Source organism: Gymnoscopelus microlampas (genome assembly GCF_963454915.1).
Source record: "Gymnoscopelus microlampas genome assembly, chromosome: 13".
Taxonomy (NCBI): Eukaryota; Metazoa; Chordata; class Actinopteri; order Myctophiformes; family Myctophidae; genus Gymnoscopelus; species Gymnoscopelus microlampas.
The window spans coordinates 20,526,505-20,539,696 of record NC_139950.1 but is presented as its reverse complement, the minus strand read 5'-3'; the positions used below and the strand labels follow the sequence as shown (position 1 = coordinate 20,539,696).

The following is a 13,192-nucleotide window of genomic DNA, read 5'->3' as shown; positions in this document are numbered from 1 at the left end:
ACTGGCCCTGTCTGTGCTTGTGGAAGGAAGGGTAGATGTATATTGTATATTGTAATATATGTATATTTAGTTGGAGTGATTAGTAGACTGCCCCAAAGAGATGATTAACTTGTACGTTGGAAAGGTCAAAGGTCAAGGTCACAATCAAGAACAGATGGGTGAACTTTGTGGGAACTAAATGTTGTCTCAAACAGGTCAAAGGTCACCACGAAGGTCAAGGTCAAAATTGCATAAGCGTCCATATCTCAGGTAGAAAGAAACACTTGTTTTCTTTAGCTATCTCGAAACGACAAGGAAAGGTTTGTAATGGGGCGAGCAAGAACTGATTATCATTTCACACAGAGAAGAAAAGGAGGCCTCGTGTAGTGTCAGCAGACTTGGCTCCGAGCCGCCAACTCATTGGTAAAAAAAAACATTTTGGACTGTCTCTGAAGGCCTCCTTCATGTCTGTTGCAGTCAGACTTGACTTGGAGCCAATGACTTGCCAGTTGATGCCCATTGCCTGTTCCAAATACTCAAAAAAGATTATACACTCAAGTAAATTAATAAATACGATACTCTATAAAACTTTGTATTTTAACCATGATGAACTCTTGGTTTCTATAAATGTCATAAATGTGTGCAATACTTTATGGACAAACTGCCGTTCTGGACTCTAATGACTAAAACCTACCTCTATATCAAGGCCTTCCCTTAAACCATGCGATTATTGTTTTATGGTATTGTATTGTTCTCTTGTCCTTGGCTGTTATGAATTTAATGAATTTATGGAGGTTCAGCCTACCATCTGTTTTTAAACTGAAATGCCTCACCGTCAACACCAAATATGTTCTTGGTGTAATGTATTTGTCTGCCACTGTAAAGCACTTTGTAACCATGTTTTGAAAAGCGCTTTATAAATATAAAATAAAAGGTTTATTATTATTATTATTATTATTATAATGAGCACAATTTTCCAGATAGAGACATTTCTTGAGGCTATACTGACATGGTTTTCCCTATACTATTCTGCCCTAATAAATCCAAGGAAAATCAATATGAAAGGAATCATTAAATACGGATGATATTTCCAAAGACACCTGAGCATGTGTTTAAACACGGAAGACATTTCTGTGCGCGTGTATTGATAATCTAACCAACCCATCATAAGTCTCCCTTACTGAAAGTCAAGCACCTCTGATGGTCTTTGCCATGATGGCCCATTCTCCGCAAGCAGATTAATGAGGGCCCGTGAATTCTGTAAAAAGCTTTACCCTTCACAAATGACATTCATTGATTTTTTATTGCAAATACCTGCGGCGTCTGGTCCATTGTGCTGAGAATGTGAGCTCCCTGTTGGCCACATCTCATCAAATAGCAGAGATGGTGATCACAACAAGGGGGAATTAGGGATAAGAAGCCTGCTCTGGGCTAAAGAGACTCCTAAACGGCAGGCTCACTGAGAGGACTAACTATTAGTCTAACTATCGATTATCTGAGTCTCTCTTATAAGCAAATTATAGTAACAATTTACTTTTACAATTACTTCCGTCAACCGTATTAACCTATGTTAGCCTATAAACGAGCAGACAAAATAACATGGTCACTATTTGATGCCAATGTCCTTAATACATAATGTGCTAATAAACACATTTAAATCCAAAACGTACAAATATAATTTGTTCATTTCATTTGTAACTATAATGTGCTTGTATTCAGACTACGCTGTTGCAAATCCTTAAGTTAACTATGAAGGGAATGTCCGTGTACAACAGCTTAAAGGAGTAGTTCACCCAAATAATTACTTATTTTCTATCAATTACACACCCCATGAAGCCTTGAATTCATGGAGATGATTTTTTTGGGTGAACTACTCCTTTAAAAAACAAACTAATGTACCAAAAATAAATTAATCGTAAATGAATGTGTCATACAAACTGTTTGTACGCTGCTTTCAATATCACAGTATGATACAGAGATGTTTTCCATGCACATACCAGCTTGTTGCATCCGGTTCAGACGAATGCAGGGCTCTGCCAGTATCTCTTTGAATGAGCGCAGCCCTTTGCAGTACCACTTTTCAGCTGTTTTGGGTCCAACCCCAAAAACACTTGTGAACAGCTGCCAGAAAGGGAAAGCAAAGGATGCACTTGAGAACAGGTGTTGTGAATTGTAGCTCTCATTTGGAGAGCAGATACTGTTCTATGTTTTGCTAGAATTAAATGCTCAGAGATGGCAAGTCTAATACCAATCTGTTACATCTGTGATTTTTCAGTAGGATAATTACAAAGCATGTGGTGCCAAATAAGAGGAATAACTGGCATGCGATAAATGGCAAACGATGGAGCAGGCTTCCGTCTCCTTACCTTTAGTATTTGATACTTTTCATCAGCGAATATTTTCTCGACTTCAAATGAACAGCCGTATTCAAGGATCTCCTGCAGGAAGAAAGAAATAAAGAAAACACCATCAATTTCAGCATCATTGCGTGTTCTGGGATGATTTCGGTTATATCAGCAATAAACAAATAGCCATGTGATACCGCTGCTCATTTGAAAGTAGATTCCACTTAAATCAAGTGCTCCTCAGACCCTCATTTCCCATTTCTTTTTCCAGAAGTAATGGCTTTGTTGTTTGTGCCTCGGTGGGATTAATACGGGGTTTTATGGCGTTAATAAAAGGCCCAAGGTGAGGTTTTCCCCAGCCACCACTGTTTGTTCTGAAATGGCTTCGCTTCACATCTAATTGCCTCGCTCTCTGAGGAACACAACTAATTTGTTGGTCACATTTAAACCCGTCTCCATTTTGTAAAAGCCGTAAAACTAGGCAGCGTGGCCACGTGCAAAGATAAATACTATAAAATAACATCATATTTATCTGGCCGGAGTGAGCTGTTCCACTAAGGACACTGAGAAGAGACACAGAACATATATTGATACATTGTATCCATTTTATATACATTGTATATCTAGCACATGGGCAACTGGCGGCCCGGGGGCCACATGCGGCCCCCACCTTCACTTAATGTGGCCTGCAGGTTAATAGCGAAATACTGACATATTATTGATTCCAGCTGGTACAATTCCAAACATGTCTATATTAGTAGCTTAATGACTACTATTAAAATGCTATTGTCTTTTTTATGTCCAATGTAATTGTATTTAAGTTCAAAAAGTATAACTAAATGCATTTGAAATTAAATAAAAATGTTACTTTTCAGGATTCCAATTCAAAAATAGCAAAACAAAAAACAGGATTCCAATTCAAAAATAGCACAAATTAGCAGATCTACAAGCTCAAAACGTGTCGCGCTGCGATGCGTTTTGAGCATCAATCGCCCTCAGTCTGGGGCTCCACACAAGATCTTGCCTCGTGGGTTATCGATGATCATGAGAAAGGTGAGGGATCAGCCCAGAACTAGACAGGAGGAACTTGTAACTGATCTCAGATGGGACCACAGTCACTAAAAAAAAAACATTGGTAACACTGTAATTAATCAAAATCCTGCAGCGCCCGCAAGGTCCCCCCTGCTCAAGAAGGAACACATGTACAGGCCCCTCTGATGTTTGCAAATGAAGGCTTGAGAGAAAGAGACGTGATCGATTAGCAAAATTGAGGTCTTTGGTGTCAACTTGACTCGCTGTGTTTGGCGGAAGAGAAATGCTGACTCTAACGCAAGAACACCATCCCCACCGTGTGAAGCATGAAGGTGGAAACATTTTGCTTTGGAGGTGTTTCTCTGCTAAGGGGACAGGTCGACTTCGAGGATGCACGGAGCCGTGTACCGTGAAATCTTGGGTGACAACCTCCTTCCCTGGAAATGTGTCGTGGATGGGTCTTCCAGCACGACAATGACCCGAAATATACGGCCAAGGCAAACAAAGGAGTGGCTCAAGCAGAAGCACATTAGGGTCATGGATTGGGCCTAGCCAGTCGACAGACCTTAAGGCCATCTGTGGACAGAGCCGAAGCTTCGAGTTGCCAAACGACAGCCTTCGAATCTTAAGGATTTGGAGAGGATCTGCAAAGAGCAGTGGACCAAAATTCTTCCTGAGATGTGAGCAAACCTGGTGACCAACTACAAGAAACGTCTGACCTCTGTGGGATTTGGAAGTAATGTTTTGCTAGGGAATCAAATACTTATTCAGCCTTCATTAGTATCATTGGTAACATCTGTGAAGGAAGTCAGAAGAGGCCCAATTTTTCTCCAAAATGGCTGCTGTGCATAGAGCCTATTTATATATTTTATATATTTTTTTTATATTGTCTCTCAACGTTAAAATAAGCCTACCATAAAAATGATAGACCATTCATCTAAATCGGCAAGGGATCAAATAATGATTTCCTTTGTATATGTATCCAAGATGCTGATTTCAAGCTGGCTAATTTGGTCCCCTGTTAACACATTGACTGCCAGAGGTTTTTCTATAACAGGATCAGCCAATGCCAGGAATTTTGACCATTCTGACTCATATTTGAGGACTCACAGAACATTTTGTGTTATGACTATAAACAAATGGAATATCTAAAAAAAAAGCTTAGAATCTCTTCTTTTTTCTGAAAAAAAAAGTGAGTTGATAGCATGTTCCGTTCTATAGCTAGAGGTAGTTGAATACAGCTTGGTCTTCACCAAAAACAGACCTTTTTCTCTAGATTCAGAGATATGAGGGTTTTAGTAAAAGGACACACTTTAGATGCATAAAATGATTTCAAAAGTCTTTGACATTTATTTTGCCCCTTCATTGACATCAGTCATGTAAAAAATACTTGTTTATAAAAAGAATTTAAAAAAAAAATGCTTTTGATTGTACATTTATCACTGTTTCCAAAGTGCAAGCTTATTTCAGCTCATTTCAAACTGTAATTATTCACTGTTTTTTTTTTTCAAATGTTTTTTTTTTCAAATAATAAACAATAATATCAAAGTTCAAAGTGCAACATCAATACATTCATCGAGAGCTTCCTTTTCTAAACTTTTTGCCCACACAAGTCAAAATCTCAAGCCCCACCTGTATTCATAGCAACAAATAGCAGATCTACAAGCTTTTACTGAGCTTTTAGATCAGCTTTTTATTTTATGCCATTTATGAGAATTTGTGAAGATAAATAAATAAAAATAAGGGATGCTAGGGCGTGACCCCCCAAAATAATCATATTTGAACTGGGGACCACCATTTTCTTTGACTGGTTCCACAGATAGATATTGTGAAAATAGCAGATCTACAAGCCAGCCCTCTCTTCTTCTTCCTCTCCCCCCTCTGTCTGTCTGTCTGTCTGTCTGTCTGTCTGTCTGCCTGCCTGCCTGCCTGCCTGCCTGCCTGCCTGCCTGCCTGCCTGCCTGCCTGCCTGTCTGTCTGTCTGTCTGTCTGTCTGTCTGCCTGCCTGCCTGTCTGCCTGCCTCAAAATGAATTTCCGCAAGGACATTAGTATTTCTATCAAGAAGCTCACAACGAGGCGTTGTTGGGCCCGATCCACAGGTTGAACACCGTCTTTCAGTGGTCACGTGATCGCCAGGTTCTGGGAGAGAAGTAAGCAACCAGGTCTATGAAAACAAGCCCAAAACAAAGTGTACGTGCACTATTTACACCGCCGCCGCGTAACTTGAGAGATGTGTTCGCCTCGCTACCATCACTTTGAAACAAATAAAAACTTATTGCGATCATTGCGCGCGTCAGTCGCCATGAATCATGTGTGTGTGTGTGTGTGTGTGTGTGTGTGTGTGTGTGTGTGTGTGCGCGCGCGCGCGTCCGCCTCACTACAGGCTACTAGCAGCCTTGCACATACACAGGAGTTGCGTCCATGAAGTTTATTTCTATAAGGATAAATCCGTGTGCCATCATGATCGGTGCGGACTGGAGGTGGACCGGGGGGGTCCCTGGGCTTGGAGGCTGTGTGTGTGTGTGTGTGTATGTGTGTGTGTAGTTGGCCATCGCTACTTTGTTTGAAAAACAAGTAACCTCGCATCACCAGTCTTTCCTTGGAGGAAAAAACAAAAGGCGACCGTGTCTATGGAGTTTATTTTTTATATGGACATCCCACCGTGTTGCAGAAAACTGCTAAAGGTAGGCTGAGGTTATTTTTCACTGGAGGTGGACCCTCCAGTGGGGGGTCCCTGGGCGGTTGGAGGTTTTGTGTTCAGTGTGTGTGTGTGTGTGTGTGTGTGTGTGTGTGTGAGTGTGTGTGTGTGTGTGTGTGTGTGGGGAGGTGCGGATCGTTCGGACCCTCGGACCCCCAGGTGGCCAGGGGGTCCCTGGCCGTGGACTGGGGGTCCCCGCCTGACGGTTGGAGGTTGTGTGTGTGTGTGGAGGTTGTGTGTGTGTACGCTCTGAACCAGGGCTGTGTGTGTGTGTGTGTGTGTGTGTGTGTGTGTGTGTGTGTGTGTGTGTGTGTGTGTGTGTGTGTGGGAGGGGGGGTTGCGGTCGGAGCGTGTTGTTTTTTTGGAGAAAAAAGAGGCGACAGGCTTGTGCTTGTGTATCGATCGGGGACCCCCAGGCGGGCCGTGGACTGGGGGTCCCCGATGTCAGGCTTTGGCGTGTGTGTGTGTGTGTGTGTGTGTGTGTGTGTGTGTGTGTGTGTGTGTGTGTGTGTGTGTGTGTGTGTGTGCGCGCACTCAGTGATCAGTGAGGGCTAATGCAGCCAAGCAGGGGGAGAGACGCTGATCGCTCGGAGTCGGATAAACTTTATAAAAACAGAAAAAACCTTCGGTGTGATACAGATTCGCGGACCCCCTGCTCTTATGCAGATTCAGTGCTTTGTAATAATAGGTTTAGTGGTCTAGATGGATGATATTTTGTGCCTGAGGGGGTAATCTAACGTCCAGTGCGCATTTTTTTTTTTTTGCTTGCCACGGGTGCTGCTGCCTCACTCAACACAGGCAGCCGCTTGCTGCTCGGATCAGACTTTCAGTTTAATATGACTTTATGTGACTTTATGTGACTTTAGTGTTTTGAATAACAAGTTTTATATTATCACTTGACCAGATAATGATATTTTACAACTTTTCTGTGGTCTAGATGGATGAAATTTCTTGTCAATGTAGGTAATGACTTAATCTAATGTAAACTACAAAAAAGACCTTTCGCGTAGATCTACGCGATTGGCACGCTGCGGCTTTAAATAGGTTCGCGTAGATCTACGCGATTGGCAGCCAATGTGTTAATGAATCCGTCTGTGCTGTGACAGATTTGCTGGATTTTGGATCTCTCTCCAAGACCCTCCGGTGTGTGGAAGAGGTTTAGTGTGTCAGAGGAGCCGGCATGCAGAGCTCACCTTGTTCTTCACCAGGGGCTCTGCATTCCCTCCAAATAAACATTTCTGACACTTACCCTGGGATTTGGCAATGATTTCTGCCCAGAGGATGATGGAATGTTTACCAACTGACCAAATATGACATTTCTTTTTTCAGAGGTCTGTTTGCGTTTGTGTGTGTGTGTGTGTGTGTGTGTGTGTGTGTGTGTGTGTGTGTGTGTGTGTGTGTGTGTGTGTGTGTGTGTGTGTGTGTGTGTGTGTGTGTGTGTGTGTGTGTGTGTGTGTGCTCGCGCGCGTGTGTGTGTGTCTGTCTGTGTGCGTCGATGTATCTGTGTATAAGTGTGAATAATATATGTAGTAGAGTGTGCGTGCGTGCGTATGCGTGCGTATACGTGTGAGACGGAGAGTGTGAGAACTTTTGCCTTCTGTACTCTACCTTCACTAGTTGGAGATTCTTCACTTTTATTATGGGAACAAGAATATAGAAAAGTAACTGGGATATGGATGATGTGCAAACTTTTTGGGCCATGACAGCGAAGAAGAAGTCGACTCCTGCTCATGGACTGAGGCTGTGCCAGAACACCCCCGCTGGACTGAGTTGGGTTTTAGGAGCAGTGGTGATTATGAGAGAGGACTATTTTGGGAATTTGGGAGAGAACGGATGTTGGAGGGTTGCAGTATTGAGCAAGAGGGGTGAAGAGGTAAGCAGATGGTTATATAGTACAATATGGGAGCCCACTGTGAGAGGATAATGGAAGAAAGGGTGAGATATATTTCCTGTAGCCATGGGAGGGGGTAGGCTTAGTAAGCTGTGCACTACAGAGCACCAACTCGGGTTTACACACTGTAGCAGCAAAATATGACAATTCCCCCATCCAGAAGATTAATTATAAACTTCAGCAGTAGCTACAATGATGCGTGTATGTGTGTTTCATGCATGCGATCCATGCACTACCAGACATTCATGGATATGTACTCAGAATTCAGGATGAGTTCTAGTTGCAAGGAGGAGAGTAAACAGCCTCCAGACTGGACGTCAGCTGGGAGTGGCAGTGGCCAGTACGTGGAAGCACGTCAGTGACGGCGGTCAGTCACGTCTCAGGGGCTTCACCTTACCTCCATGACTTTCTTGGTGTGTTCCCCGAGGCAAGGCAGTCCCTGAACAGCCCCCAGATGCCGCACCGCCCAGGGCAGACTCTTCAGGACAGAGGCAGCTCGTCTGAAGGCCAGGCATGCACCCCCGTTCTCGCTGAACTCACAGCTCTCAGCCAGTACTTCAAAGGCATCCTTGAGGTGGGCAGAGATAAAGAGAGAGAGAGAGAGAGGGAGAGAGAGAGGTGAGAGGAGGGGAGAGGAGTGTGCAGAGAAAACACGAGGGGACTGGAGGGCAGAAAAACCTTGTAGCGGTTGTAGATGTGAGTTGGCTTTGCTACATTTGCACCTTATTATAACACGCTTTCTTTGTCTAATGGTGTTAGCTTGTGATTGCAAAGTAAGTAATTACGTTCCTAATTACTGTACACATTAATGGAAGGGTACAAATGTACACATCATGCACACCGTAAAATCCTGTGTCCGTTTTCACTGTGCAATCAAAGCGCTGTACTCTCACAGTATACTTAGTTTATTTTGTCTGCTCTTCGGGACAATGGAAGTGTAGAGGAAAACAAAGTAGAGAGAGAATGAGATAACAAAAGGGAAAGATGGGGGGGGTGTAAAAATGTGTCAGGTGTGCACTCGTACGTGCAATACGCGATGACCCACAGCGTCAGTCAGACAGGGATTGGAGTGCTTGTTCTCTCGCGGCCACGCCCCCCTCCACCCCTTTGCCCCCTCTCATACATGTTGTGGTGGGCCCTGGCACGCGACGCTTCTCTTCCAGATGACCGCACAGTGACAGTCATCGGGGGTCGGTGAACGCCGGAGAGATATCTGTCATTCTCCACTTGTCCGCGACAGGCTCCCCAGGGACGCAACAGTGGAATGTTCCCGCTCAACAAAGCAGTACCGTTCCACACACTTTGGGGGATCAAAATAGAATACAAAATAAAGAACAACAGTCAGGAATGCTTTGAGATACTTGAGGCCAATATAGAAGCTATATTCTGAAATCATTTGCAGTTGTGACCCTTATTTTAACCACTTGAACCAAAGTGTCCCTATTCTGGGCATTTCATGATAGGCAAACATTCGTCAAAAATAGCAGATGTACAACCTCACAACACGTTCAACACGACACATTGTGAGCTTGTAGAGCTGTTTGGGTTTTTTTCTTCAAAGAGATTTGGTGTAGAGGGAGAAAATGTGCGGCCCAAGAATAGAGCCGTGGGGAACCTCAGTCAACAAGTATATAGTTTTGTTAATAATTATTTTTCATCTACAAGTATTTCTCGAAGCAACTTTAAGAACAAAGTGCTATAAAAGAGTGGGAAATGTTAATGGAGAGTGAAGTCGTTTTATTACAAAGACAACTATCTCAGGGATATTACCATCTGTCTCTCCATCTCACTCAGTCTTTGCTACACCCACATCTCACCATTAATATGACAATGAAACTAAGAAAACCTTTCAGGTCTATGGCTAAGGTCTAATAATTATACATATCGTCACTGTCGGGTGCAAACCTTGCATGTCTAAAACGGTTACTTTTCATGAAATTGAAAAAATGAACTGTGTTCCAATGGATCCATTATAGTTATTGGTCACAAGCACTTGTTAGCACTTTTCAGGGGTTAAATATTTCTAAGAACCCACACTCAGACTCAACCACTTTCAACCTGGCATCCACATTTTGTGAATGTCAGATGTCGTCAACATTTTTTTAAATACAAGGTCACAACGTGTCGCGATGCGTTTTGAGGAACAACATAAAAAATATTAAATATGGAGAGATACAAGGTTTCTGCCCGGCAGTTGTAAATATAAGGGTAGGTATATTCATTAAACAAAATTATTATTATACTTTTTTTGGGCTTTTCTGCCTTTATTGATAGTTTTTCAGTGAAGTAGACAGCAAAGGTAAACTAAATTATTTTAATTCTAATTTAATAGTTTTCATTATCAACCAAAGTTATTTGATTTCATCTTATATCATCTTATATCATCTTATCATCATTATAAAAATGACAGGTACTGTACATTTTATGAACATTCTTTACAGTTAACTTACAGACTTCCCAGGTTCCTTCAAGGTTTATAAACTAAACACTTTGGAACCAAGCTACAAAACTACCATCAACTTCATGATTCATTAGCAAAACTTCTATTGTGTTCACTTGTGACAAAACATTCTGAATGAGATTAGCATTTCAAATTATGCTTGGAAACATTGAGATGAAGCACCTGTGTTGTGGGAAAGATTTGCTGTGGGTGAATTTTGTAACCATGACAACATCTCATCCATATTCTTTATTGGTAAAAAAAAAAAAAAGAGGAAAAAAAGAAAAAAATGCTGTGTTTTTCGGAGAAGTTGAAATATTTCCCACTCCATGCACCCATAACAGCCCTACAGTAAAATGTTGAGTTCTCAAAGGAAAGGAATCAGATAGTGTTTTTTTTTTTTCTTCCACCGGCAACTCATTGAAACAGCTTGGAAAAGTAAGCCTTGTGGATACAAGGCTTGTGAAAATCTTGCTAAATGTTTCTGAACAAAAACTCTTGAAAATCAAAAGCTACAATGTAGTCAATTTGCTTCTTTTGAGAAGCATAATAATGCAAAGTTTAGTCAATGCAGCCTGTGCATTGTATCAGTTTAATCCATTTAGACCGGGAACGCAGCTGTGCGCTATGAGCTTGTAGATCTGCTATTTTTGGAAAATCTTGGAAATCTTTGAATATATACATATTTTTAAAGCCAACGTTTGAAACTCAAATCTTTGCTTCTGGGGATCTCTGGAACAACACATTTTTGAGATATTTTTGTTTTTTAAATATTTGTATATTTTATATTTATTTTATATTTTTTATATTTTTTTGTATTTTTTATATTTTTTATACTTAAAAAATTAAAATAATTTAGAAAACATTTTTAGAATCGGCCTCAGGTCTTAATGGGATAAACACAGTACATACCGATACATAGTTCTTGAAGCACATTCATACTGTACACGGAGGTATGGTAGAAAGTGCAGCCCCATATTATGCCAACAGCAACAGTGTGGAAGACTACTTGTTTCTGATACATGATGAACCTGATGTGCAACAGAAGCAGCAGTAACATCGAGAATCCATAAAAAAAAAATATTGCCTGAAGGTGAAAACCATACACCACAGGGGGCAAAAGATGAAGAACTTTAAACCCCAGACCTTAACCTGATGCAACACAGTATTGAATTGATTTCAGAGCTGCTCTAGTGGTACACTACCCTGCTCTGAGGTCAGCGCACCACCTGCAGTGTTTCGCAGACACGCTGCTTCAGGTCAGCGAGTTACAGACCGTATAGTTCAGCCTGGCCAGGTGAAGCACTGATCCATTCAACGTAACACATGGTGAGAGGTCGACCCTGTGCATCCCAGCACGTATGCACCCGGGCATATATATGCGTGCTCATGAGCAGGCACATACTGTATATACATACACACACACACACACGCACGCACACACATACATATGCATTCACACATACAGCTGGGCACCCATCACACCATGGGGTAGCTAAGTGAAGGCAGCCTGTAATTGGAGGGCGAGAGGGTGCGGTCACACCGGGCGAAAAAATCCTCATCAATATGCTGTGTAGAGGAAAGCGTGCTTCACAGGAGGGGTCCTACTACATATTTAATACCAATCACATGCAGTATGCTGGAGTTTTTTACTGCAGATTATCCAAAAAAAATGCAAACTAGAGCCCTAGATGTTGGGATCACACCAGCTGAAGAATGCCAAATGGGTGTGTATGGTGCAATGGAACACGTGACATGAGAGAAGGGAGTTTGGTGAAATAGCTTAAACTCAGTGCTATACAGTAGGCAGAAATTATTGTGTGGATGGGCCTGGAAAAATGCAGGTGGGCCACGTTCTGGCAATCAAATGTTTATGTCTAATAGTTCTGTGGGCAGTCCTTTGTGCCAGTAGCCATCAGGCTCCACAACCAAGCCTGACCCCCTTCTGTTCTGTTCTGTTCTGTTCTTGAACTACTGACTTCTGCTTGACTCTGGCACTTTTGCACATGGACTACTGAACCATGACAGGTGCCGCCTAAGGATATCTGTTGTAACAGATACACGTAGTTTGATATAAATGAATAGGCTATAAATACAGACACAGAAATGTACCATCTATCACCAGTAGTATGTATATAGTAAGAGGATATGTACAGATAATCAACAGCAATGTAAGTGTATATCAACAATATGTACAGTTGATCTAGTGCACCGTTTCCCAAACAGTGGGTCGGTCGCGAGTAAATATCCCCTTTTTTCCGTTTCCTACATAAAAATGTATTCAAAAGATTTAAAAGAAAGTCACAACACTTTTGCAAAAGTATTTCATAAATAAAATTTATAAAATCTAATCATTTCCATTAATAAATAAAAATGAAAACCTGTCAGAAGTAGTGAAAATAGCAGATCCACATCGACTCGTTGTGAGCTTATAGATCTCCTATTTTCACTAGTTTGGGTCCCAGGCCAACGTCTAATTTCTCTTTTGGGTCTTGAGCTAAAAAGGTTGAGAGCCACTAATCTAGTGAGTACTAAACACTACTATCAGTCGTTAGCAGCAGATAATCCGGGCAGGCTTAAGCAGACCTCCGCTAATTGTGTACATTCAATAGTCCCTGAGCAAGACAGCCAGAGTGAGTGAGCAGTCACTAAGCTGGTGGTGAAGAACACCCGTGGGCCTTGTTATAAAGCCGAATGGCCACCGGCAGGAGAGACCGCCCAAGACGGTCCCACGTGAGGGGGGTGAGTATTCTGCTCCTGGTGCCCCTCGATGCAGCTAGCTCATCGTATTGCCGTGGGAGGGGTT

The 13,192-nt window shown here is 42.1% G+C and overlaps 1 protein-coding gene across 1 annotated transcript in view; it reads right to left on the bottom strand.

The window, feature by feature from the left end:
* Positions 1 to 13,192, bottom strand: part of dntt (deoxynucleotidyltransferase, terminal) — a gene marked incomplete at both ends in the record, with an annotated part of 93,923 nt that overhangs the window by 55,450 nt on the left and 25,281 nt on the right. Inside the window, 3 exons of the mRNA XM_084076433.1 lie at positions 1,977 to 2,100; positions 2,346 to 2,417; positions 8,344 to 8,514. Coding sequence (XP_083932559.1) covers positions 1,977 to 2,100; positions 2,346 to 2,417; positions 8,344 to 8,514 — 367 coding nt within the window. The remainder of the gene's footprint in view (positions 1 to 1,976; positions 2,101 to 2,345; positions 2,418 to 8,343; positions 8,515 to 13,192) is intronic.